The 27,208-nt window shown below is 44.7% G+C and overlaps 1 protein-coding gene across 1 annotated transcript; it reads right to left on the bottom strand.

Moving 5' to 3' along the window:
* Window positions 1-488: 488 nt before the first annotated feature.
* LOC146567752 (uncharacterized) lies at window positions 489-27,208 on the bottom strand. Its single transcript, XM_085287779.1, has 4 exons — window positions 26,923-27,208; window positions 16,932-17,038; window positions 2,916-3,680; window positions 489-2,542 (listed from the first exon to the last, which is right to left on the bottom strand). The coding sequence occupies exons 2-3, from the start codon at window positions 16,947-16,949 to the stop codon at window positions 2,934-2,936; spliced, it is 765 nt and encodes a 254-aa protein (XP_085143905.1). The 5' UTR covers window positions 16,950-17,038; window positions 26,923-27,208; the 3' UTR covers window positions 489-2,542; window positions 2,916-2,933.

Genomic DNA, 27,208 nt, shown 5'->3' with positions numbered 1-27,208 from the left:
CGTTAAGGCATATAGACATCATCAAGACGACCTGCAGTTCACATTGAGCATCACACTGAGGAAGAAAGGCGATTTAAGTCACTCAAGAGGCTTTACAGCTTTATACGCTTATTAACATCTTATCACACTATAAAGGAAATGCCAATTCAACCGATAAACAACTGCAACCATGAGCAGGTGAGGATGATCCTAAAGCCACCGCTGATGACAAACAGGAGTTATTTGATGTGCTTTCATTAATCAGGTTGTTTGAAAGTTAAACCAGAGCATAAGATGTCAAAAACACACAGAGATTAAGTTAAAGGTTGTGAAACTACATCCAGCTGGCATCCCAAGAACTGACTGTCTGCTTAGAGAAACGTCCACCATCCAGTAGTTATGGATTCTTGATCATCTGCAGCTCTGCCTGAGGATAACATGCTTTCTTTGTCAGGGTTCACGACGCGAGCCAGGTGTAAGTTATTAAAGGACCCAGGATGCAGCACAACTGAGGTGAGGAAGCTTTATTGACAGTGAGATAACAAACAAAGGCGAGGGTGGCAAAAAACAGAACAGCGAGTAACCTAAACTGGGAAAAGCTAAACAAAAACAGACCTGAAACAGACGGAGGCACGGCTGGGAGTAATTGGACATAACGGGACAAGGGGAGTGAAACTAGAAACACTGACGAGAGACACAGACCTACAAAATAAAACAGGAACTCACACATGCAAAGACACAGACTAAGAAATCCGGACTTGACACAGGAATACACAGGCAGAAAAGCCTAAATACTAAACTGGGGAAGAACAGAACCAAAACCCAAAGAAAGAGAAAACCAGAACCAAAATACATCACAATAATAGAAAACACAAAACGCTGGGTCAAAAGACCCAGGGCCATGACATTCTTACAGAAAGTGAGCAATGACAGAGAACTCACGTTTTTATGCACTGCTGGGATTGAGAGCCCTCTCCTATTTACTAAACTGGCACTTTAACCAAACCAGCCATAAACATTGTCACAGCTGGTTGTGGCTAAGCAGTAGTATAAAGAGGAAGGATTAAGCCTAGCTTAAGCTGCAACTGGGAAAACAGTCAAGGTTACACCTGAAGGACTCAACATTTGAATGTTTCAGATGATCAAAAAGGAAAGAAATATGACAAAGGTTACCTGGGTCAGTGGAAAATAGTCTGTAAATGGTTTCATTTGTTAAGGGTAAAAAGGTATGAAAAACAACCTGACCATGTATGGAAGCCGGCTGAAAGACCTCACACAGCAGCACATCATGATACGATCAAAAGAAACAGCAGAGAAACAAAGTCACTGACATCAGTATGAAAAGGTTACAGAGTCATTTCTAAGGCTTTGGGACTCAAGCGAACTACGAGCCATTATCCACACTACAGGAAAAATGGAAGAGTACTCAAGCCTCCCAGGAGCAAGTGGCTGACTAGAAATACTGCAAGAGTGCATCGATGACTAATCCAGGAGGTCACTGAAGAACCCAGATCATCATCTAAAGACCTGCAGGCCTTACTTAGCTTAGATAAGGTCAGAGGTCATGATTCAGCAATAAGAGATTCAATGGGGGGAGAGATTCAACAACAGAAAGGCTCATCTCACATCTAACAACAGCTGTAGTTGGAGCTGTAGTTTTTCGAGAGATTCCCGTTACACGTGGCATTAAAAGAAGATCACAGGAACAGCCTGACACAGTGGTGGTGGTGTGACGTCTTCCCAAGAACACCTCATACCAAAAAACCGATTCCAGGAAGGATTCTTGTATATGTGGAACCCTCTAACCAAGTAACTGAGCTGAGTCGACACAAGAGGAAAAGAAGCACAACTGCATGATACACAGAAGTGCTGGCTCACTAATCAGCTGCTAGAGACCACTGAACCATCCGAGTTTTACTTCTTTACAGATGAGCATCCAGACCAGGACAGAGAGGAAATCTGACATAACTGAGTCAATGAAACCACAAAAAGATCAAACTGTTTAAGGTGGTAATACACCAAAGTACAACCCAGACCCAGATCAGCTTGACTTTTTATCTTTTTCTTGGATATAAAGTCACATCAGTGGTCGTTTCACATCCTGTTGATGGCTTTAGTTCATATTGAAGGTTTTCAAAATCAATGGGTGTGAAATGTTTTGATTTGTCACACTGGTCACAGCTGTAGTTTCCCCTCCATGTATGTACGTTCATGTTTGTTACAACTTCCTGACAGCGAGACACTTTTCTCCCAGTTTCTGCATTTGTATGGTTTCTCTCCTGTGTGGACTCTTCCATGCACTTTAAGATGATCCGCAGTGGTGAATGAGAGATGGTTTTTGACCCCATGTGACAGAGTTAATTTTGGTTTAATTCACTTGGTTTAGGGAAGCCTCTCCCACATTCTTTGCAGTAGTTCGTTTTGTCTCCAGTGTGTCTGAGTTGATGTTGTTTAGGTTCTCTTGATGATTGAAAGTTTTTTCCACAAAAGTCACAGAGAAACTCTTTCCACTACCACAGTGACGACAGGGTTGAGAACTGGATCCATCTGTGTCGCTCTGCTTCTAAACAAAGACACAAAGACAGTGGAAGTCAGGGAATTCTCTCAACATTTTTATTTTTAATGGCGCCTGAAATAAGGAGTATCTGTGCCAGTGTCCAATTATATCTTACTGTTTACATTATAACACTCAGCTTACTGGGCAACATTAAGTCTTCATTTGTAGGTAATCTACTTAATGGGAAGACTGGTGATTAAACCCCTGGATGCTCTACTCTGCATCCCACAAGATACTGACTCCAACCTGCTCTCCGATGCATCCATTGGAGTGTGAATGTTAGATAGAGAGAAAGGGGAGGAGCTTTTAAAACTTTTAAGCTTTGAAATTAAACTTCATTCATATAAAATTGTAAAACTGTTAAAAGAAAAATACATACCTCACAGTAACTGCACTTTTAGAGTTTCTCTCTGCTGTGAATCTTTTGGTGTGATTTGAGGTAATGTGGAGATTTAAAAGTCTTCTCACACAGGTCACATTTATAAGGTCTCTCCTCAGTGTGGGTAAACATGTGCTGTTGTAAGTTTTTGTATATCACAAAAGCTTTACCACACTGATCACAGCAGTAAACATTATTTTTGGTGTGAATGCGTAGGTGATTGTTTCGGCTGACTAGCCAGCGGAAAGTTTTTCCACAAATGTGACAGCTGTACGCTTTAACTCCACTGTGGACGACTTGGTGTGTTTTTAAGCTTGCAGGGTGGGTAAAAGACTTTCCACACAAGTCACAGCTGTACGCTTTAACTCCACTGTGGACGAGTTGGTGAGTTTTTAAGTTTCCAGGACGGTTAAAAGACTTTCCACACAACTCACAGCTGTATGGTTTAACTCCACGGTGGACGAGTTGGTGAGTTTTTAAGTTTCCAGGACGGTTAAAAGACTTTCCACACAACTCACAGCTGTACGCTTTAACTCCACTGTGGACGAGTTGATGTTTTTTTAAGTTTCCAGGACGGTTAAAAGACTTTCCACACAACTCACAGCTGTGCGTTTTAACTCCACTGTGTATGAGTTGGTGTCTTTCTAAGTTTCCCGAACAGTGAAAAGACTTTCCACACAAGTCACAACTGTATGTTTTCTCTTCCTTTCTTCTGTGAGGTTTGTCGGCCTCCTGAGAGCGCTGACTTCTTGCTCCATGTTGGTCCTGCAGTGACAGAGATACAAACAGAGGCAGTGAGTGAAATGCAGTCGTGGAACAAACTCAACCTTCAAATTTCCTCTATTAACACTAGTTTTAAACCAAAGGTTGAAGTAGTTCCTTTTCAGTCAATACACTCGGTACAACACACGTGCTATGGGATATCATGCCCTCACGTGTCCTGGCTGAGGAAACCTTTATTCACGCCTTTAAGGCAGATTATCTGTGATGACGTGTGCACAGCCCCAATGTGCCGCCACTGCTTCGGCAGTCAGCCCCTGATTCACTGTGCAGCTAAGAAGCTGCAGGTGGACTAGCCCTCTCCTCTGCCAGCTCAGAAGCTGTCGCGGTTCACAGGCTTTTTCCTCCAACTGGACCCCGCAATATCTAAAAACTGCCTTCCTATGTTCCCAAACTTTGTCTGAGAGTTAAGTGCATCATGTGGCAAACCTCTGTCTACCTGCATCACTGTACCCAGCTATGAACAGTACATGACGTTGGACAGCACCGACAAAACTGGCTTAGCTAACCCACTCCTTATGGAGCTGTCTCTGGCCGCTTACCTGGCCCCATCCAATCCAATCCAATTTTATTTATAAAGCACTTTAAAATACCCAGCACAGGAACAAAGTGCTGTACAGAAAATAAGTTAAAACAATAGAATAACAGAAAGCAGCTAAATAAATAAATAAAACATAAAATTAAAACAGCCCTATATTAAAACAAAAACAAGATAAAACAGCATCGAATCACCTAAAAACAACTAAAATAAAAATAAAAACCAACATCTCACGTGGTGTCAAAGGTCAGGGTAAAGAGGTGGGTTTTCAAGAGTGACTTAAAAACAGATAAAGAAGTGGCCTGTCTAATCTCTAAAGGAAGCTCGTTCCACAGTTTGGAGCTGCTACAGCAAAAGCACGATCTCCTCTAAGTTTACGCCCAGTCCTGGGTATCTTCAGGAGCAGCTGATCAGCTGACCTGAGAGAGCGGGTGGGTGTATAAGGCTGTAGCAGCTCAGAGAGATAAGATGGAGCTAGGCCATGGAGAGCTTTAAAAGTAAATAAAAGAATTTTAAAATGAATCCTAAAAGAAATGGGCAGCCAGTGACGTGAAGCTACAACAGGGGAAATGTGCTCAAACTTTCGAGTGCCAGTTAAAAGACGAGCTGCGGCATTTTGCACCCTCTGTAGATGACTAATATATGATGCGCTCACCCCAATATAAAGTGCATTACAGTAATCCAGCCGAGTGCTAACAAAGGCGTGGATCACTGTCTCAAAGTGCTGCCGTGAAAGAATTGGCTTTATTTTTGCCAGCTGCCTGAGGTGAAAGAAGCTAGATTTTACCACGGCCTTAATTTGACTGTCAAGCTTCAGTTCACAGTCCACTTTGACCCCCAGGTTTGTGACAGTTGGCTTAACATACTGTGCCAGGGAATTTACATACACATTGGGGGTCTCAGTGGGGCTGCCAAAAACCATCACCTCGGTCTTTTTATCATTGAATTTTAAAAAGTTAACAGACATCCAAGCCCTAATGTCATCGAGACACTGAAGTAATGGCTGTGTGAGGTATCTGCCTTTTTTCTTTAGAGGGACATAGATCTGACAGTCATCAGCATAAAAGTGGAAAGGAATGCCGTGCTTTCTCAGTACAGAACCAAGAGGAAGCAGATATAAAGAGAAGAGGAGGGGGCCTAGAACTGAGCCCTGTGGGACACCACACAAGAGGGGAGCGGAGGACGACACATAGTCACCGAGGCTGACACAAAAAAGTTCGCCCCGCCAAGTAGGACCTGAACCACTCCAGTGCTGTGCCCCTAATGCCCACCCAGTGCTCCAAACGAGAGAATAAAATGGCATAATCCACGGTATCAAACACAGCTATCAAATCTAAAAGCACAAGAACAACACAGTCCCCAGCATCAGTCGCTAAAAATATGTCATTAAAAACTTTTAAAAGGGCTGATTCAGTGCTATGAAAGGCTTTAAAACCAGATTGGAAAACCTCTAACACATTTTGCTTTTCCAGGAAGGCCATTATTTGGCTGTAAACTACCTTTTCAAGAATTTTGGAAAGAAAAGGTAGTTTGGAGATAGGCCTGTAATTTGCAAGAACCGTAGGATCCAGAGCAGGTTTTTTAATCAGGGGTTTGACTACTGCATGTTTAAAATCTTTAGGGACGACACCTGACGACAGTCAGACTATGGTTTACCAGCTCAAGAACCAAAGGACCAACTGTAGGTAACACCTCTTTTAAAAGTTGAGGAGGGACGGCATCATTTGGAGACCCTACAGACTTAAAACGACCAACAGTCTCCTTTAAAACGGAAAGAGTCACATGCTCAAACCTGTCAAAGACAGCAGAGCAGGAAACAGAGACTGAGAGGTCACGAGCACAAGGAGAGACTTGATGAAAAGTGTTCAGCAGTGGAGGAGTTAAAACACGACAGTGCTGAACAGCAGCGTGAGGTTTAACTGAGGCACAGGCAAGAGGAACTTCAAACATCACAGGACTGTGGTCATAAAACACAGCATCACAAATCTATGTTAAAAACAGAAAAGCCATGATATAAAACAAGATCAAGTGTGTGTCCACGTTCACGTGTGGGACCTGTCACACATTGCACCAGATTAAACGAATCAATAAGGTTTAAAAAGCCCTTCGCCATGGGCATATCAGGACAACAGTCGTGAATATTAAAATCCCCAACAATATGAACACGATCATATTTTGGCAGGAATTCAGCCAAGAAGTCAGCAAAGTCAACACAAAGTCCTTATTGTATTTTGGAGGCCGATAAACCACCGCACACAACACTGTGTGAGAGCAGCCCAACTCAAACAGACAGTTCAAAGCTGGTGAACGACGGGGTTGATAGCTTCTTACATTTAAAATGACTTTTAAAGATCGTAGCTATTTCTCCTCCTCGGCCCAACATACGTGGGGAATTAGAATAACAGCAATCGCCAGGTAGAAGATCTGAGAAGAGGCTGCACTCCCCAGCGCTCAGCCACGTCTTGCACACACAGAGAAAATCCAGTCCTCGGGATGTGTAGAAATCCTTCAGGATAAACGTTTTGTTCGCTAGGGACCTAGCATTTACCAGGCCAATCCTGGCGGTAAGCGGCGGATCCCCGTCACTAGCCGTCCTAGAAGCCCGACACAGAGGCCGCAGGTTCCGCAGATTCACACCACGCCGGCGGGACTGGAACATCCCATCCAGGCAGATGACAGGTACCAGCCAGGTACAGACAGGTTCCAACGATCGCCGAGAGAAACAGAAGTTTGGCACCGCTCCTTGTTTTCTGGATAAGGGCTTAAGAGAATACCTTAAAGAAGCTTTCAGCTTCACCAGGAAGCCAGCCCTTCGACCCCGGCGTCAGCACTTTTGCCGGAGTGGTGGATCTGGAACACGGCACAGGTGAGCCGGGATCTCCGATATTATTGGGGGCAAAGTTTTATGTCCAGCTTGGTTCCACTTTGCCCAGCCTTTGGCAGAAGGTCGGAGATCCAGTACGGTTAGGCGATCATACACCAAGAGAGAGTTGGCATTTATTACAATAGTCAATAAAATCAAAACAAACAACCAACACTGGCAGTGATAGACAGCAAGCCACATGCACCGGCGCCATCTTTTTTAAGGTTAAAAAGGTTAAGTCGGTGCGGCGCCACCGACTTAACCATGGAGTCGGCATCACATCATTCATGCTTTTCGGCATCACACCATTCATGCTTTTCTTCAAAGATGGCCTGGAGATCGAAAAATGGAATTACATCTGCTGTTCACCTGACTGCTGCTTCCAAAATGGCCTACAAAGCAGACTGGAGGAGCACTACCTTGCATCATGCCTGAACAGAAACATTGTCCAATTTCTTAAATATTCACATTACGGCCCACAGAACCGCTCCCAAACCTGGGGGGTGAATCAAACATGATTAGTCACCAAATACAGTTTTTAACCTTTTCTTTTTTGGCTTTTGCAGTGTTTGATTTTTGTCCCAGGATTGGTCCAGTTTTTGTGATTGAAACAAAAAGGCTTGGACAGCGAGCACAGCTCTGACTGGCTGAAAGAAGACGTTTGTTTTCCTTCTGACTGCATACTGTTTTAGCAACAATCCATACAGGTTGGCATCACCAGACCCCTTTGAGTTTGGGTTTGTGGTTGCATTAAATAAGATTCCATCTACAAAAAAGACTTACGGTTTAATTTGAAAATGAATAAAAACGAGTACAAAAAAAAAAAAAAAAAACCTCGCCTGGATTATTTTCTGTTCAGTAGCTCTGATGAAAGATTTTTAATTTTGTGATTATGCTTAAGTTGTAGCTTCATTTAAAGGAAGAAGAGGTTGTGAATTGGAGCCAACACAGGGAGAGAGAAATTGAAGCCATATGTGTAAAAGGAATGTGGTGACATCCGGTTTTAAACGGACAGACTGGCGCTCCCCCTCTCTTTCTCCTTTTAAGGAGTTCCATACATGACACTCCTACTGCTGTGGAGACTTGCTTTAAGTATAAATAAAGGACGTTCAGGATGCCCTGGGCGCTTTTTCTGTGTCTCATCTGTTGTGCACATCAGTGCAAAGCAGATCGGATCGTTGACTGCCCATGCGCATGTAAAAAATAGATATCTGAGTTGTGAGTTTCTTTATCTTCTAAATAATTTTCTCTTCACAAGCTCATTGCTGAGTAACATTTCAGACACTGAGATTCATCCTATAGCTGTCAGCGATCATGCTCCTGTATCTTTAAGACGAAGAGTTTATCAAATACTTTTTAAAAAAATGGACTCTATATTTAGGCTTTAATGACATTCCTGGAACATCAGCATCTGTCCTCTGGGAAGCAGGGAAAGCCATGATGAGAGTTAAAATAATTTCTTTCTCATCACATAAGAAGAAAGAAGAAAACAAAAATATTCAGGAATTAGAAAAAAAAACATCAAAAAACATCAAATTCTTAGAAAAAGCCTATGTGTCACACCAAGATCAAGAAATATTAAACAAAATACGCAAAACAAAACTAGAATTAAAAGAAATTATTAATAAAAAGACGAAAATCTTAGTACAAATACTTTGCCTGCAAAATTATGAACACGATAACAAATCCGGACAATTTCTTGCTAACCAGTTAAAAATCAATAAAGAAAAAACAACTATATGTGCCGTTAAAGATTTATCTGAGAATACAATATATGATCTTAAAAAAATAAACATATTTTTTAGGGATTTCTATGAAACTTTATATACACCACAAATAAACCCATCTAAAAATGAAATCGATCAATTTCTCGACAACATAACTCTTTCAAAATTATTAGACACCCAAGCAATGGCACTGGATTCGTCACTGATGCCAGGTGAACTCCAGGAAGCTCTGATAAGTATGCGCAATAATAAGGCTCCAGGTCCAGACGGCTTTCCAATAGATTTTTACAAAGAATTCTGGGCGATTCTGGCACCAGTTTTTCACAGGATGTTGCAGGAAATCAAAGAAAATGGTAGACTACCACCAAATATGAACTCTGCAAATATCAGTCTCTTACTAAAACCAGGCAAAGACCCTGTATTTCCCTCAAGCTATAAAACTGGTTAAAAATATTATATAATTCCCCAACAGCTTGTGTCAGAACAAATGACCAAACAAACATCCTCCAGCTTCTGTCTCCTGAGGGGCACCAGACAGGGATGCCCACTCTCCCCTTCACTGTTTGCAATTTTTATTGAGCCACTAGCAGCAGGAATTAGAAAGGCTACAACAATTAAGGGCATAAAATGTAAGAATGTAGAACATAAAATCAGCCTTTATGCAGATGATGTGTTACTTTTTCTCCAAAACTCACAAACCAATCTCTCTGGGGTAATTGCATTGATAAATTCTTTCTCAAGTGTCTCCGTCATCGCCCACGTCCTACACACCACTCTCAGCCATGTGGACAAGAAACAGGGTAACTATGTGCGAATGCTGTTTGTTGATTACAGTTCAGCGTTTAACACAATAGTGCCCTGCAGACTGTTCACAAAGCTGAGGGATCTGGGACTTAACAGCCGTCTGTGTGCATGGGTGTTGGACTTCCTCACTGGCAGAACTCAGGTGGTGAGGGTGGGCAGGTGCTTCTCCAACAGCATCACCATCAACACAGGAGCACCTCAGGGATGTGTCCTCTCACCACTGCTCTACTCCCTCTACACTTCAGACTGTGTGGCCACCCATGGCTCCAACACCATTGTGAAGTTTGCTGACGACACAGTGGTGTTGGGTGCCATCTCCAACAACGATGAGACGGCCTACATGGATGAAGTGAAGAATCTTGCATCGTGGTGCCAGGACAACCACCTCCAGCTGAACGTCAGCAAGACGAAGGAGCTGGTGGTGGACTTCAGAAGGGGTCAGCACAGAGACTACAAGCCCATTATCATCAATGGAGCTCCAGTGGAGAGGGTGCAGTCCTTCAAGTATCTTGGTGTCCACATCTCCTCAGACCTGACATGGGCTGCCCACATTCAGGTCCAGACCAAAAAGGCTAGGCAGCGCCTGTATCACCTACGACAACTGAGGAAGTTCAGGGTCTCTCCAAAGATCCTCAGGATTTTCTATATAGGCGCTGTGGAGAGCATCCTCACACAGAACATGACATCGTGGTTTGGGAACAGCTGTGTGAAGGACCAAAAAGCTCTCCAGAGAGTGATCTGTACAGCAGAACGCTGCTGCAGGATTGCTCTCCCCCTGCTTCAGGACACCTACACCAGGAGATGCCGGACTAGAGCAGCGCAGATACTGAAGGACCCGTCCCATCCTGGCAACAAACTGTTCCAACTTCTGCAATCTGATAGAAGGTTCCGCATCTTCCGGGCAAGGACAGAGAGACTCAAGAGGAGCTTCTATCCCCAAGCCATCCGTGCCCTAAACACACACACCCGCCCTCTCACATCATCTATAATTGACTGAGACAGGACTCTCTTCCAGACACTCTAAACCAAGGCACAATGTACATTTCAATTCCTTTAATTTTAAATATGTTTATATTGTCTATCCTGTAAAATAGTCAGATGTCTATTCATATTAATGTACAGAATTCACCTGCTTGCTGCTACTACTGCACATTCACCCAATGTATATACTACATATATATATATAATGTTTTTCCTCTACACCCCCCCCCCCCCCAATTTTTTTGCACATGTCGAGGAGCGTGTCAGGCTACATTTCACTGTGTGTTATACTTGTATAACTATGCATGTGACAAATAAAGAACCTTGAACCGATTATTCAATTAACTGGTCAAAATCAACAGTCCTTCCGATTAATTGCTCCTTCCATAATTCTTCTCCTTCCCCACTGCAATCTGGAAATATAAAATATTTAGGTATTAATGTCTCTCCTAAACTTTCAGAATTAACTAAATTAAACCACATCCCACTTTTAACCCTTTAAGACCTACCATAGAACCAAGTCCGCCAGAGCTTATATTATAGTTTTACATGCTGTAGTGCCATTTTTGGGAGTATTTCAAGTTGCTATACATCAATACAACCATTATAGCCCAAATTTTAATAATATGTATGCATTAAGTGCATAGTAATTACATAAATTGCAAAAAAGTACAATAAACTACAAAAAAAATTGAAAATCGTTTTTTTAACATATATTTCTAGTTAGAGAAATTTAAGAGGCATATCCCTCAAAACTGTAAATGCAAAAAAGTTGCACAAACTAGTTTCTCACCACAGGAAATTAATTTTGAGTGTCTTCTTAGTTTTATTTTTGAAATACACCAATTTTCATATACTGTAGGAAAAACGAAAATAAATATTATAATGCAAATTTGCAAAGAAAACAGCATATGCATCAAAATAAACTATTTCCAGCAGTGCAATATGAGTCCTAAGCATCCCAGAAATGACACAGAAAGTCATAAAGTCAAATATAACTTTTAAAAACACCAGTATAGGCTCATGAGGCCCTGATGGCAAAAAACTACATTTCCGCAAAATGACGTCACTTCCGGTTTCGGGCAGGTCATGGCGGACATGGGATAGTTCACGCTGATGGATGTAGGAAGTGTTATGAACAGCTCATCGGATCGGCAAAGCGTGTTTCTGAAATATTTTGTTTTTGGTGCTGCAAGCGCTTTTTATGCAGTTTTTGCAAAGCTATATGTGGAAGGAAACTGTGACCTAGGACAAGCTGATGGCATAAGATGTAAGTACAATTCCTCCGGTTTCATATGCAAAAAAAATTATTGCGCTAGCTTACTTGGTTGCAGAGCTACCGGGATTTATAAATAGTTACGCAAAATGGAGCGTGTTCACTCCGACCGGCTTTAAAGGGTTAAAGACAGTAGAAGTTGATCTGGCTAGATGGAAATCTTTACCCATATCACTCATGGGAAGGGTCGCCGCTATAACAATGATGGTCTTGCCAAAAATAAACTATTTATTTTCAATGATCCCAAATAAGCCATCACAAGATTGGTTCAGATCTCTAGACTCGTATATTTCTAAATTCCTTTGGAAAGATAAACCCCCACGTATCAGCTTAAAAACACTGCAAAAGACCAAGGATAAAGGAGGATTAGATCTGCCTAACTTTAATCACTATTTTTTAGCCAACAGGCTTCAGTTCACCTCTAGATGGTTTAAACACACCCTCTTAGATGAACCTTGGATAGATGTAGAACAGGCCCTATGTAATAACCTAGAAATTTCAGACCTACCATTTATCAGCTCAAACATCAAACGACATGAATGCTTTAAAAGCGTCAGCATCAGCTCTTCTCTGACAGCATGGTGGGAGTTTCTAAAAATGACAGAGTCTTCATTAATCCCATGCAAACGTACACCTATCTGGAACAATCCGGACATATTACAAAACTTTACTTACAAACACTTTCTAAAGTAGATGAATCAATATCCCTTCCTGCTGCAAAATGGGAAGCAGATTTATCGATCAGCTTAGACCCAAACCTTTGGTCTCAGATATGCTTAAAAACCTTTCAATGGATCAGAAATCCCAGTTTCCAATTAATACAACACAAAATATTACACAGAGTGCGCTATACTGGTCATAGGATGTTCAAGATGGGCTATACGCCTTCCAACAACTGCTCACACTGCACAGCAAATACACCGGACAATTACATCCACGCTCTTTGGTTCTGTCCACTAGTTCAGAAGTTTTGGCGTGAGTTATGTGAAGACTTATCAAAGTGTCTGAAATGTAACATTCCAGCCTCTCCATTAGTATGCTTGCTGGGCAACTTGGATGAGGTCACTGCAGAAATAAACACAGCCCACGTTGTTTTTACGGCCCTATGCATAGCCAAGAAAATGGTCCTCATTAACTGGAAAAATAAAAATAATCTTAATTCTAACCAATATAAAAACCATCTAATAGATCACAGTCGTCTTGAAACAGCCTCACATTTGATCAATCCCTTTGGGCTCCTTTGATCGACTTCATCACCTAGTGGGGGTGGGGGTCATGGTTTGGTCCTGCCTTCGCTATTGTGGTGGATACGGGGGTAGGGATGGCCTTGGGGCGTCTGGGGAGTCCCTAGGGACGTTTTCCCTTGAGGGCCTAACCCGGGGGATGTGGCCATGACCTGGTTAGGGGCTCTGGGGGCTCTTAGATGGTGTTTCCCTTGTGGCTGCGTACAGCAGAGATGGGGGAGGGTCTGTGCTGGCGGACGTTGGTTACTGGTCTGGTAGCCTGGGTCCGGGACGGGCGTGGAGGCTTGGGGGTGCTCCGTCCCCCGGTCTGGGGTGCTTGCTGGGCCTTGGGGGCTTGGGTCCTGGCTGTTGTGTCGCCAGAGCTGTGGGCGGGTGGGTGCAGGGGGGCTCAGCCCCAGTGTAGGGGACCTCTGGTGCATCGGCCCAACTAGGGGGCTCTCTAACTGGTGGGGAGGCTGTTATATCTTTGCAGGTGGTCTCCTCTCTACAGGAGCTCACTCTGCACGTGGGGGGAGCGATATAAGAGAGGTGGAGAATGAACTCAACCTGGGTGTCTATTGTCTTGTGTAGTTTGGGAGATGACTGGATGATGGGGTGGGTGCAGTTTTCTCTGGGATGGAGTCGGGTGGGCTGCTCCGGACTCTGTGGGGCTGGGCGGTGCTGCTGCTGCGGGCCCCGGTCCGGATGGGCCTGGGCCCCCTTGCCCTGGTGGGTTCCAGAGTGTGGGGGTGCCTACTGGGGTCAGCGGGGGAGCTGGCCCCAGGGAGGGGCCGCTTGCCCCTCCCTTTCTTCCCTCCCCATCCTAAGCTGCCTCCCTATTCCCGCTCTACCACACCCACACGCACAGGGCTTGGAGTGCAGGTATGTCACCAAGGTGCAGGGGAGGCACTCCCCCTCTGTCCCCTTCTGGCCGCCTGTGCCTCAATTTTATTCTGCAACCTAGACATCCACATTACTCACACTCTCACATAACACATACATATAGGGCCTTGGGGGTGGGCACGTTTTATAGCATCCAAAGGATGGTCTGTGTATTCCAACCCACCTCTGGTGCTGTTGCCCTACCCTCAATTTTAAATGCATATAGACACTAAGGGTTTTCGGGAAGAGCCGTGCTGCTCTCTGAGAGGAAGCAAGTACCATGCTCTCCTGTGTTTTAAATGCACTTTAGAACAGCACACAGCAACACTACATATGAGTGGGCTTAGGGAGGTGTTGGGTCTTCACTCACCCCGGTTCTGTTAGACGTCAGGGCTGGGGCGCTGGGAGGAGGTGCTGGCCGTCAGATTGGGGTCTGGGATGCGGGGCCTCCCTACTACTGCAGATAAGGAGGTGGTACGCTTGCCTCCACCCCAGAGAGAAGGGTTACATCTCCTGGGTTTAGGTGCGGCTTGCCCCTCTGGGGGCGGGGGTACCTGGACCTGGGATATAGAGTATGTTTGGGGAGTGCGACTGTCTGTGCAGTGTCTATTTGTGTCTGTCTACACGTTGGGTGAGTGCCGAGTATTTGGTTGTGCACATGGGGTGGGAATGCACGTTTGTATCCGCGTGCGCCTGTTCGTCTGTGTCTATATGTCAGGTTGGGTCTTAGACTCAACCTCTCTGGGTACATCTCAGGCCCTCCTAAGTATGGAGGCCTATCTCCCCTCACCACACTCCCTGCCGGTGGCTGATGCCCTCAGACGTTGGTGTGTTGGTGGTCCTTGTCGTCTGGGGCTGGGCGCTCATGTATGTACCGGCTCACTGCTGTTGGCCGATTGGCGGGGCCTGGCGCCTGTGGCCCGGCTGGACCCCTTCCGGGGGATGGGATGCCCTCAGGCCTCTGCCCTCTGGGCCTGAAGCTCGGTCCTCTCTGCCGCAGCTGGCTGCCGACAGAGCCCGCGGGCACGCCACTGCAACCCCCTCTGGCCTCTGCTCCGTAGCTGCTGGGTGACCTCTCGTTTGGGGCTCTACTCAGCTCTTCCCAGGAGGGTGGCACGGTTCCCCCCCTTTTGGTGGTCCTCCTTGGGCCCTTGTACTCTGGGGCCTCTGGATATCTGGGGCCTGGACCTCCTCCATACCTGCTTCATACCCTGGGGGACGGCGCTATGGCTCCCCACACTTCCTAGCAGATCGTTACATGGAGAAACCTTTGGAATACAAGCATGCTGATCCACACAGCTATGCACACAGGTGTACACACCGGTGTTCACAGACACGGACTACACCTTTCTTTCCTGCTGCCTCAAAGCACATTGTGCGCTGTCTATCTTGCATGCTGCACAATTTTTTTTTCTCCATACAGGTGATCCAGGTGTTTTGTTTGTTTTTCTTTTCTTTTTCTTTCTTTTCTTTCTGAGCAACACCCAGGAGGAAACACAGAAAGCGGTGTGATAGGATACAGAAGCAGGGTAAGCATAGAGGAGCTAATGCGAGGCTAGCTGCTAACCAATACAAGCCAGACGTACGGACACAGTTGCCGGCCAATGTCTGCTCCCTTGACAACAATATCAGACTGTGGAGCGCTTCTCAACACAGTGTGAGGAACGATGCTGTGGCAGGGCTTCCAACACATTACGTACTACAAGCCCCCTCCCCCAATGACAAGGGACACCAATTGTGAGTAAATGCCTCGAGCGGCTGGTCTTGAAGCACATCATGAACAGTCTCCAAATAGACCTGGATCCCCTTCAGTTTGCATACAGGACCAACCGATCTACAGAAGATGACCTCTCTCTACCACACTCCATGTTATGCTGTCACACCTGGAGAGGAAGAACACCCCTCTGCCAGAGTCCTTTTCATCGACTTCAGCTCAGCTTTTAACACGATCATTCTGCAGCAGTTGGAAAAGCTGATGCTATCAGGCGTGGACCTTGCAACCTGCAAATGGGTTTTCAGCTTCTTGAAAAGCGGCAACAGACAGTCAAGGTGGGCAGCCACACATCAAAGACCATCTTGTTGAGCACAGACTTTCCTCTGGGGGGTGTCCTGAGCCCGTTGCTGTTCAGTCTGCTCACACATTACTGTAAGCCAGACTCAGTGCTAATCATATTGTTGAAATTTGCAGACAACAACTGTGGTTGGTCTCATCACTGACAACGACCACTTATAGAATAGATGTGGAGCAGCTTGAAGTGTGGTGTAGATCCCGTAATCTCACCAACAATGTGGACAAAACAAAAGAGATGGTGATCGATTTCAGGAAGTCTGGCAGAGATCACCACACAGACTTCACCATAGAGGGTGCTGCTGTGGAGAGGGTCAGCAGTGTTAAGTTCCTGGGTGTGCACCTTGCTGATGAACCGTCCTTCTTCATTAATACAACAGCAGTTATCAAAAAAAGCACAAAAGTGTCTGCACTCCCTTGGGAGACTCAGAAAAGCAGGACTGCACCCAATAACCATCCATTCAGCTATTAGCACAGCTATACTCTGATGCCTCCTATCCACACACACACAGCATACAATATACTCCCCAGATACACACACTACTTAATTTAATTATCCCCTTCTGTGAAAGGGCTGATGCTACCTGTATGAGTGTGACTATTTGGACTGGAGTTTGTTTATGAATTAAGATTTTATGTTATTTACCCCTTTTTATTGTTGTGATTTATTACTGCCTTTTTACTGTTTGTCAAACCATTTTTCTTTTTAGTTGTATTGATTATTGCACTGTAGATGCTGGTGAGAAACACTTTCATTTCAGCCTGGGTAATACCATACGAAATGACAAACTTCTTCTTGAATCCTTTTCAATCTTGACAAACAAGCATCAGCTGATGAAGTGCACAGTTTCAATAAAAGTGATAGGTTCTTCACCTTTTGTGTTGATGACATTTTTGTCCACTGTAGCGGCTGAGCTGAGTCCGAATGGTTGAAAATGTTCGTCTGGTGCTCCGTCAGACTCTTCTCCTCCTGCTGATCAGCTGGGACACAAAACAGATCTTTGTAACATCACAGTGAAACAAGAACAGAGGACGGAGTCTTGACTGATCAGGCCCCATCATAGCTTAAAGATCTCATAGCATCACACTATCCCATTAGAGCACTTTGCTCTCACACTGCAGGCTTACTTGCAGTTCCTACAGTATTTAGAAGCACAACAGAAAGCTGAGCCTTCAGCTTTCAGGCCCCTCTGCTGTGGAACTGGCTTCTAGTGTGGATTTGGGAGACGGACACCCTCTGAAACATGGTAGTCATGGCCATTGATCAGTGGTCTTTGACCAATGGTCATGAGAATTTGCATATTAATGATCCAGGAACTTACCTCAGCCCATTGTTCATTCAGTGGGCTAGTTTCAGTTATTGTGCAAATGTTCTGTTTATAAGGTCGGAAACCTGCAGTCAGCTGAAGAAGTCGCTTGGATGAGTGATGAAATGTTTGTCCCACTAAAAAAACTACGTCCAGAACAAAATATTTTATGAAAATGTTTTTAAATGAGAAAGCATTTTAAGCATATTCCCCGCCAAAAATTAACAAATTCTCTCCATCAATAAATATTTGACACTCAGGGAATTTTTTACCTAAAATTTACTCACTGCAGGTTGAGTGTTGACTCAAAATGACTTTAAATCATCCAGGAAAGTCTATAAAAAAAAGATCAAAGCTTATCGCTCTACAGCCTGATAAAGGACACAGGTACAATGTGTCTGTGGATGCGAAATAAACATGATTGACTGAATAGATGTTGAACAGGTGTGTTCTAGCAGCTGCAAAAGAGACTGGACAGCATGGACATGGACACACACACACACACACACACACACACACACACACACACACACACACACACACACAGCACCTTGTGTTTGTAACCGGGGGGGGGGGGGGGGGGGGGTTGTGTTTACGGTGGGAGGTGCTTGTGATGTGTCTTATTGTGTGAACTGTAACAGTTTGTCAATAAAAAGGCTACGAGGACAGCTGCTCTTTGAAGGATTTGGGCTAGAGACAGGTGGAGCGTGAGCTCCACTGCCTGCTTCTGACCAAAGCCTTTCCTCGTTAGCGAGTTAAAGACCGGTTGAAGATGTTCTGTCTTGATTTCGCTCTTCATGAGGAATAAGTCTCTAAACTAGCGGGGCCTGTGGGAACACAGACCCAACAGTCATTAATATTTTGTACTTGTTAATCAATGAACATTTTATTTTTGTGCATCTACAGATGAGAATTTGTCTATGTGTATAAAAAATATTTCCAAGTGTTACAAATTTTTCTGTTAATATCTGGTTACAGATACTGTTAGGATTTAAATACATATAGTCTTAATGCTTATTTGCAAAGTTGCAAAACTCAATACACAAATACGCATTTGATTTACAAATACAAAATATAGGGGGGTAAGGAGGACGGAGCAGAGGGTAAGGAGGACGGAGCAGGGTAAGTGACGAGTAAGGTAAGCGACCCATGTTGTAGGTGACGTCAGACGCCGGAGAATTGGCGGAAAAAAAGCAAATGGCAGCATAGAGTTTAACAAAGGTTTTCCAAGCTTCAGTATTACCAAATATACTAATCAATTGTCATATAACTAACAACATCTGTTTTATCATCTCTAACACCCTGGAGGACAACGGGGAGAGTTTAGACGCTCTCCAAGATTACATCGACCGCTGTTTTCAAGATTTAGTAATGCAGAAGGCCCAGAGTGCATCCTCCCTGGCCAAAATTGAGACGCCGTCATCGAAGAGATGTCGCCCGGCAGACTCCCCCGGTACAACATCGCCTGCCGGCAAAGACAACGCAGACATCCTGGAGTCAATCGACAAGCGATTGTCCAGTTTCGATGCGAAGCTGTCCCTGGTGGAGATTTTACACCGGGAATTTAAATCTCTGAGAGAATCCCTGGAATTCAGCCAGCAGCAGGTGGAATCGCTTGCCGCTGAAAATACCACGCTACGGGAGTCGGTCAAATCTCTCACCGATAACGTGACCCAGCTAAACATTGAAAATAAAAAAATAAAAGAGTCCGTTATCGATCTACAAGCCCGTAGCATGAGAGATAATCTTGTGTTTTCTGGTATTCCAGAATCTGCCGGAGAGGACGCGGAGGCAACGGTGAAAAGCTTCATTAAAATCCACCTGAAGCTGCCGGAGGACACCGTAAAGAACATCGACTTCGATAGAGTACATCGCTTGGGGGGCGTGAGGTCGCGGACCGGGAGACCACGGCCTATTGTGGCCAAATTCAGTCAATTCAAACAGAAGGAACAGGTGAAGAGTCGCGGCAGAGAGCTGAAAGGAACGGACTTCAGCGTGAACGACCAGTTCCCCAAAGAGATCCTGGAACGACGCAAGGTCCTGTTCCCAATTCAACGTAGCTTCATCCAGAAAGGCTCCCGTGCTGTCATCGCCGTGGACCGGCTCTACGTGGACGGACAGCTGTACCGCGACCCCGGCATCACACCGTGGTTATATTGACTGCACTCCAGATAAGAACCCGCTACACTCGTTTCTTATTCATTCACACTTTCTCTTTTAACATGGGTTTAACCTAGTAATATCAATATGATGTCATAGCAGATATAACACCGTCACCCTCCGTCATTGCTTTAATTGGAATGTTTCCGTTTCGTTTCTTTTTTGTTGTTGTTGCTCACAGTTCATGTGGTTTCTTTCTTTCTCTTGTCTTTCACTGCTGTGATCACCTACTTCCCCACTAACCTACAAACAACACCCTCTATTTCTCCATATTTTCACACCACGATCACGCAAACACATCCGCTCAACGGCAGCATATTCACAACAACCTCACAGCACGCACAGACTTGCAGGACACATAAGCAAGCCACGCTTGTTCATATTAGTGAATATTCACACACATAGTCAGACTTATGGAGCCTCTCACCACACCTTTTTTTCTTCCTCTCGCTCTTTCTATTTACAAACAAGGGATGTTTCCACATTCTCTCCACCCGTTTAAACGAAACACCCAGCGTACATCATTAGAAATACACACACAATTATGGGCATGCTGAGGTTTGTCACATGGAATGTAAATGGAGCTGGCACCAGAGGAAAGAGGTTAAAGATATTTAACCAGCTTAAAAAACTACAGGCAGATGTTGTTTTATTACAAGAAACTCACAAACCTGTCACAGGTTTAAACGAACTTAAAACACCTGAGTTTCCTAACGTGTTTGCAGCCTGTTATAATTCTAGACAACGGGGAGTAGCAATTTTAATATATAAAAATGTTAATTTTACAGTACTCGATACAGTTATAGATCCAGAGGGTAGATTTCTAATTATTAAACTATCAATATTGAACAAAAAACTATGTATTGTAAGTATATATGGTCCAAATGTTGATGAACCCTCATTCTTCCACGGATTTTTTAGTGCACTCTCTGAACACCTCGAATGCACACTCATTCTTGGCGGTGACCTCAACCTTGGACTAAATGAAGAAATGGATAGGCTCAACACAACAGGAAGTCAGCGCAATTGGCAGTCCACAAATATAATCAAACAGTATATGAGCGACTTTGGCCTTCGTGATGCATGGCGCTCCCTTCACCCCAACAGTAAGGAATATACTTTTTTCTCGCATGTTCATCACTCTTACTCTAGTCTGGATTATTTTCTGGTCAGCAGCTCACTGCTGAGTGACATTTCAGACACTGAGATTCATCCTATAGCTGTCAGCGATCATGCTCCTGTATCATTAACACTAATGTACAAGAATAACACTACGCCAAGAAAAAACTGGAGATTTAATACATCATTGCTTAAAGATGAAGACTTTATTAAATATTTTAAAAAGGAATGGACTTCATATTTAGACTTTAATGACACTCCCGGAATATCTGCTGCTGTTCTATGGGAAGCAGGGAAAGCTGTAATGAGAGGTAAAATAATTTCTTTCTCATCACACAAAAAGAAAGAAGAAAACAAAAATATTCAGGAATTAGAAAAAAACATCAAATCACTAGAAGAAGCCTACGCGTGCAACCAAGATCAGGAAACATTGAACAAAATACGCAAGACAAAACTAGAATTAAATGAAGCTATTAATAAAAAAACACAATTCCTTATACAAAGACTTCGCTTGCAGAATTTTGAACACAGTAACAAATCAGGTCGATTTCTAGCTAACCAGTTAAAAATAAAGAAAGAAAAAACAACTATATGTGCTGCTAAAGATTTATCGGGGAATACAATATATGACCCTGGAAGAATAAACAACATTTTTAGGGACTTCTATGAAACTTTATACTCACCACAAATAAACCCATCTAAAAATGAAATTGATCTGTTCCTTGACAACGTAACTCTTCCAAAATTACTAGACAGTCAAGCAATGGAACTAGATTCGCCACTGACGCCAAGTGAACTCCAGGAAGCCCTGATAAGTATGCCCAATAATAAGGCTCCAGGTCCAGACGGCTTCCCTGCAGAATTCTACAAAGAATTCTGGACTATTCTGGCACCAGTATTCCACGGCATGTTGCAGGAAATCGAGGAAAATGGCAGACTACCACCAAATATGAATTCTGCCAACATTAGTCTCCTGCTAAAACCAGGCAAAATCCCTTTATTTCCCTCAAGTTATCGTCCAATTTCTCTTTTAACTCATTCACTGCCAGCCATTGGCAGTGAATGGGTTAAACCCATTGACTCATGCACTGCAATTGACGGCTGTAGACGTCAATGGCAGTGAATGAGTTAAATGTAGACCTTAAAATAATCTGCAAAGCTCTCTCAAAGAGATTAGAGAAAATAACCCCCCTCTTAATTCATCCTGACCAAACTGGTTTCATAAAAAGTCGGCACTCCTCAACAAACACTCGTAGATTACTTAATTTAATAGACTACTCATACGATAAAAACATCGAAACCATAATATTATCTCTAGATGCAGAAAAAGCATTTGATAGAGTTAACTGGAAATTTTTATTCGCAACTTTACACAAATTTGGTTTTGGAAACTCTTTCATAAACTGGATAAGAATATTATACAATTCCCCAACAGCTCGTATCAGAACAAATGACCAGACATCCTCCAGCTTCTGTCTCCTGAGGGGCACCAGACAGGGATGCCCACTCTCCCCTTCACTTTTTGCAATTTTTATCGAACCTCTAGCAGCAGCATTTAGACAGGCTACAACAATTAAGGGCATAAAATGTAAGAGCATAGAACATAAAACCTGTCTCTATGCGGATGATGTGTTGCTTTTTCTGCAAAACACACAAACCAACCTCTCTGAGGTAATTACTCTAATAAACTGGTTTTCAAGAGTTTCAGATTATTCAATTAACTGGCCAAAATCTACAGTTCTCCCCATTAACTGCTCCTTCCATAATTCTTCCTCTGCCCCACTGCAATCCGGAAATATTAAATATTTAGGTATTAATGTTTCTCCTAAGCTTTCAGACTTAACTAAATTAAACCACATCCCACTTCTAAAGAAAGTAGAAGGCGATCTGACTAGATGGAAATCTTTACCCATATCACTCATGGGAAGGGTCGCCGCGATAAAAATGATGATCTCGCCAAAAATAAACTACTTATTTTTGATGATCCCTAACAAACCATCACAAGATTGGTTCAGATCTCTGGATTCATATATTTCCAAATTCCTTTGGAAAGATAAACCCCCGCGTATTAGCTTAAAAACGCTACAAAGAACCAAGGATAGAGGAGGATTAGATCTGCCTAATTTTCACCAATACTTCTTAGCCAACAGGCTTCAGTTCATCTCAGAATGGTCAAAACATACCTTCTTAGATGAGCCCTGGCTAGATGTTGAACAGGCACTATGCAAGGATCTAGAGATTTCAGACCTACCATTTATTAGCTCAAACATCAAAAGACATGAATGCTTTAAAAGTATCAACATCAGCTTCTCTTTGACAGCATGGTGGGAGTTTCTAAAAATAACGGAGTCTTCATTAATCCCATGCAAACGTACACCTATCTGGAATAACCCTGACATATTACAAAACAATAATATGATTAATTTCCCAGAATGGAGTTGTAAAGGAATTAAATACTTAGAACATATATTAGAGGGAACAGAATTTATTCCATTTGACAGACTAGTTGCACAATATGGGATCAACAAGAAAAGATTTTTAGAATATCAACAAATTAAATCCATAGTAAAAAAGAAATTTAACCTCAGTCAAGTTGAATTACAAACACCACCAAGTGCGGCACATTTCCTTACTCTTAAATCCCCCAAATTATTATCTAAAATATACAGAACACTTTCTAAATTAGATGAATCAATATCCCTTCCTATTGCAAAGTGGGAAGCAGATTTATCAGTCAGCTTAGACCAAAACTTCTGGTCTCAGGTATGCTTAAAAACCTTTAAATTGATTAAAAATCCCAGTCTGCAATTAATACAATACAAAATACTACATAGAGTGCACTATACAGGTCATCGGATGTTCAAGATGGGCTTTACATCTTCCAACAACTGCTCACACTGTCAAGGCAATACACCAGACAATTACACCAGTGCAGAAGTTTTGGCGCGAGATATGTGAAGACTTATCAAAGTGTCTGAAATGTAACATTCCAACTTCCCCCTTAGTGTGTTTGTTGGGCAGCTTAGATAATGTCACTTCAGATAAGAATATAGCCCATATGATCTTCACTGCCCTATGCATAGCCAAGAAAACTGTCCTCATGAACTGGAAAAATAAAAACAATCTTAATTCTAACCAATATAGAAATTATCTATTAGATTACATTAGTCTTGATACAGCCTCTACCACCACATCAGATCAATTGCTCTGGGCTCCTTTGATCAGCTCCATCACCTAGTGGGGGTGGGGGGTCATAGTTTGGTCCCGCCTTCACTGTTGTGACTGGTGTGGGGGTAGGGACAGGCTTAGGGCGTCGGGGGGTTCCCCGGAGGCATCTTCCTTGGGGGGCTCAACCCGGGGTAGCGGTCATGTCCGGGTGGGGGCTCTTTTGGCTCTCGGGTGACTGTTTCCTCGCGGCTGCGTGCAGCGGGGCTAGGGGAGGGTCTGTGCTGACGGACGTGGGTTACTGACCTGGTAGCCTGTCTGCCCCTGGGTGGGTCCGGGATGGGCGTGAGGTTCTGGGGGCGCTCCGTCTCTGGGCTGGGGCCCTGGCCGGGCCTCGGGGCCTTGGGTCCTGGTTTGTGTGTTGCAGGGGTTGTGGGCGGGTGGGTGCATGGGGGCCCATCCCTGGCGCAGGGTGCCGCCGGTGCGTCGAGCCGCCTGGGGGGCTCTTCAACTGGTGGGGGAGATTGTCACATCTTGCAGGAGCTTTCCTCTCCTCAGGAACTCTCTGCAGGAGGGGGAGATACAGGAGAGGTGGAGGAAGATCTCAGCCTGGGCGTCTATTGTCTCATGTAGTCTGGAAGATGAATGGATGGTGGGGTGGGTGCAGTTTTCTCTGTGGTGGGGTTGGGTGGACTGTCCTGGGCTCTGTGGGGCCGGGGGGCGCTGCTGCGCTGGGCCCCGGTCTGGATGGGCCTGGGCCCCCTTTTCCTGGCGGGTCGCGGAGTATGGGAGTGCCTACTGGGGTCAGCGGGGGAGCTGGCCCCAGGGAGGGGTCACCTGCCCCTCCCTTCCTTCCCTCCCCATCTCCAGCTGCCTCCCTCTTCCCGCTCCACCACAACCACCCACACATGCAGGGCCTTGGAGTAGGGGTATGTCACCAGGGTGCAGAGGAGGCTACCCCCCCCCCTCTGTCCCCTTCTGGCTGCCTCTGCCTCAATTTTATCCCACAACTTAGACATTCACATTACTCACACTCTCATTACACATACATATAGGATCTTGGGGGTGGGCACGATACACAGAGTCCAAATTACCATCAGGGTGTACACTTCACCCCTGGCGTCGTTGCCCACCTCTCAATTTTGAATACACGTAGACATTGAGGGCTAACAGGAGGGACTATGCGCTTACCTGCTGCTCTCTGGCAGGTAGCTCCATGCCCTCCTGGGTTTTAATTGCACCTTAGAACACACATGCATCAACACTACAATGAGCGGGTGGAGGGAGGTTTGGAGTCTTCTCTCACCCCCGTTCTCTGCAGCCTGCTGGAGCGGGGGGGCTAGGAGGAGTTGGCCGTCCAGCTGCGGTCTGGAGTTTGGGGCCTCCCTGCTGCTGCGGAGTCGGGGCGGTCTGCCTCTCCCCACCGCAGGGAAAAGGATAACACCACCTGGGTCTGGGTGCAGTTCCCCCCTCCAGGGGCAAGGGTACCTAGACCCGGTTCGTAGAGTACGCTTGGGGAGTGTGACCGTGTGTAGATCGTCTCTTTATGTCTGTCTCCATGTTGGTTGAGTGTGGAGTAAGTGCATAGGAGAGCATGAGGGTGGGGATGGATGTTTGTGTCTGTGTGTGCCTGTATGTCTGTGTCTATATGTCAGGTTGGGTATCAGACGCCACCTCTCTGGGGACATCTCAGGCCCTCCAAGGTTTGGAGGCCTATCTCCACCCACCACTTCCCCTGCCAGTGGCGGACTCCCTCAGGTGTCGGTGCGTTGGTGGTTCTTTGTGTCTGGGGGTGGGCGTCCGGGTACACACCGGCTCACTCCTTGGCGGCCGCTTATCGGGGCCTGGAGCCTGGGGCTCGCTCGGGCCACTTCGGAGGTGGGGTGCCCCCGGCCTCTCGGCCTGGGGCTCAGTCACTCAGGCACAGCTGGCTGCCGGCGGAGCTCACGGGCGCGTCACTGCAACTCCCCCTGGCTTTCGCTCCGCGGCTGCTGAGTGAGCCCTCATCTGGGACTCTCCTCAGCTCTTACAGGGACAGTGGCGCGGCTGCCCCTCTGTTGGTCTTCCTTGGTCTCTTGTGTTCTGGGGGCCTCTGGATGTCTGGAGTTTTGATCTCCTCCATGCCTGCTTCATACCCTGGAGGACGGGGCTGTGGCTCCCCACACTCCCTAGCAGATCGTTACATGGAGAAACCTTTGGAATGCAAGCATGCTGATCCACACAGGTATGCACACAAGTGTACACACGGGTATTCACAGACGCGGACTACAGCTTTCTTGGCTGCTGCCTCAAAGCACACTGTGCACTGTCTATCTTGCGTGCTGCACAATATCGTTTATTATTTAGTATCTACTGATATCTACTGCTAGCTAGTTTATTGTGATGGTGCTGTTTTTTTTATTATGTTGCTCTTTGTTGTTTGCTTTCTCTTCTGTTTTTTTTCTCCATACAGGTGAACCAGGTGTTACAGGTGACCCAGGTGTTTTGTTTTTTTTGTTTGTTTTTCTTTCTTTCTTCTCCCCCTTCTCACCGTCTCTTCTCCCCTTTGGTTTTCTTTCTCTCCCTCTCTTTCTTTCATTCTCTCTCCCTGTCCTGTCCCCCAGTCATGTCTGTCCCGTTTGTGGCAACTGAAAATAAAATAAATTCATAATTATAATAAAGGTCAATCAAATGGACCAATATGGCAAGGCCATGATGATCCACTTGGTAAAATAAATCCGCTTGGCATCTTTCTTGGCCTTCAGACAACAATTCTGATGGCTAAAGATCCAAACGGGACACAAAAAAACAAAAAAAACAAAAAAAACAAAACAAACCCAAATACAAAATATTTATGACGACATTTGAGTCCATACAAATAGAAACGAGGCTGTAGAGGTTTGGTGCAGGCAGAAAAACAGCTGCAGGGACAATGAAAAGACTTTTCTGCTCCAACTTCTCCCAGCATGCTGAGCTAATGATTAGTTGGTGTTTTTCTCCAAACACTCTCTCACTCTTCTCTCAACGTGTTCACAATAAACTGTGAACAGACACCGAGGAGAGCAGCAGAAGACCTCATTCAGGAGCTAAACTCAACATGAACTGAACTCACAGTAAAGTTAGCTCGGTGCTTACCTTTAGATGAGCCCACAAACCGAGAGAAACTCCGCGATGAAGCTGCAACTCTTTCCAAACACAGGAAACAGATCAGGGAGCAGAGACCCACGTGGTTCACGCTGATCTCAGCTACGATCCAGGAGACAAGGGTGGGCAGATCGATGCAGATATCGATCAGGACGTTGGTAGTGGTTTATGATCGATACTTTACTTTGTTTCTCTCCTCTAAGTTCACTACTTTACTCCCGTTTCATGCAAAAGCAGCTCTCTCTGCTCGACTCCTGTCCTGCACACACACCTTGCT

The sequence above is a fragment of the Mchenga conophoros genome, linkage group LG9 (genome assembly GCF_057382185.1).
Source record: "Mchenga conophoros isolate Kocher_MC1m ecotype Shallow Benthic linkage group LG9, M_conophoros_male_GT1.1, whole genome shotgun sequence".
In the NCBI taxonomy this organism is placed as follows: Eukaryota; Metazoa; Chordata; class Actinopteri; order Cichliformes; family Cichlidae; genus Mchenga; species Mchenga conophoros.
Note: the sequence above shows the minus strand (reverse complement) of the source record. Positions and strands in the feature narration are given on the sequence as shown.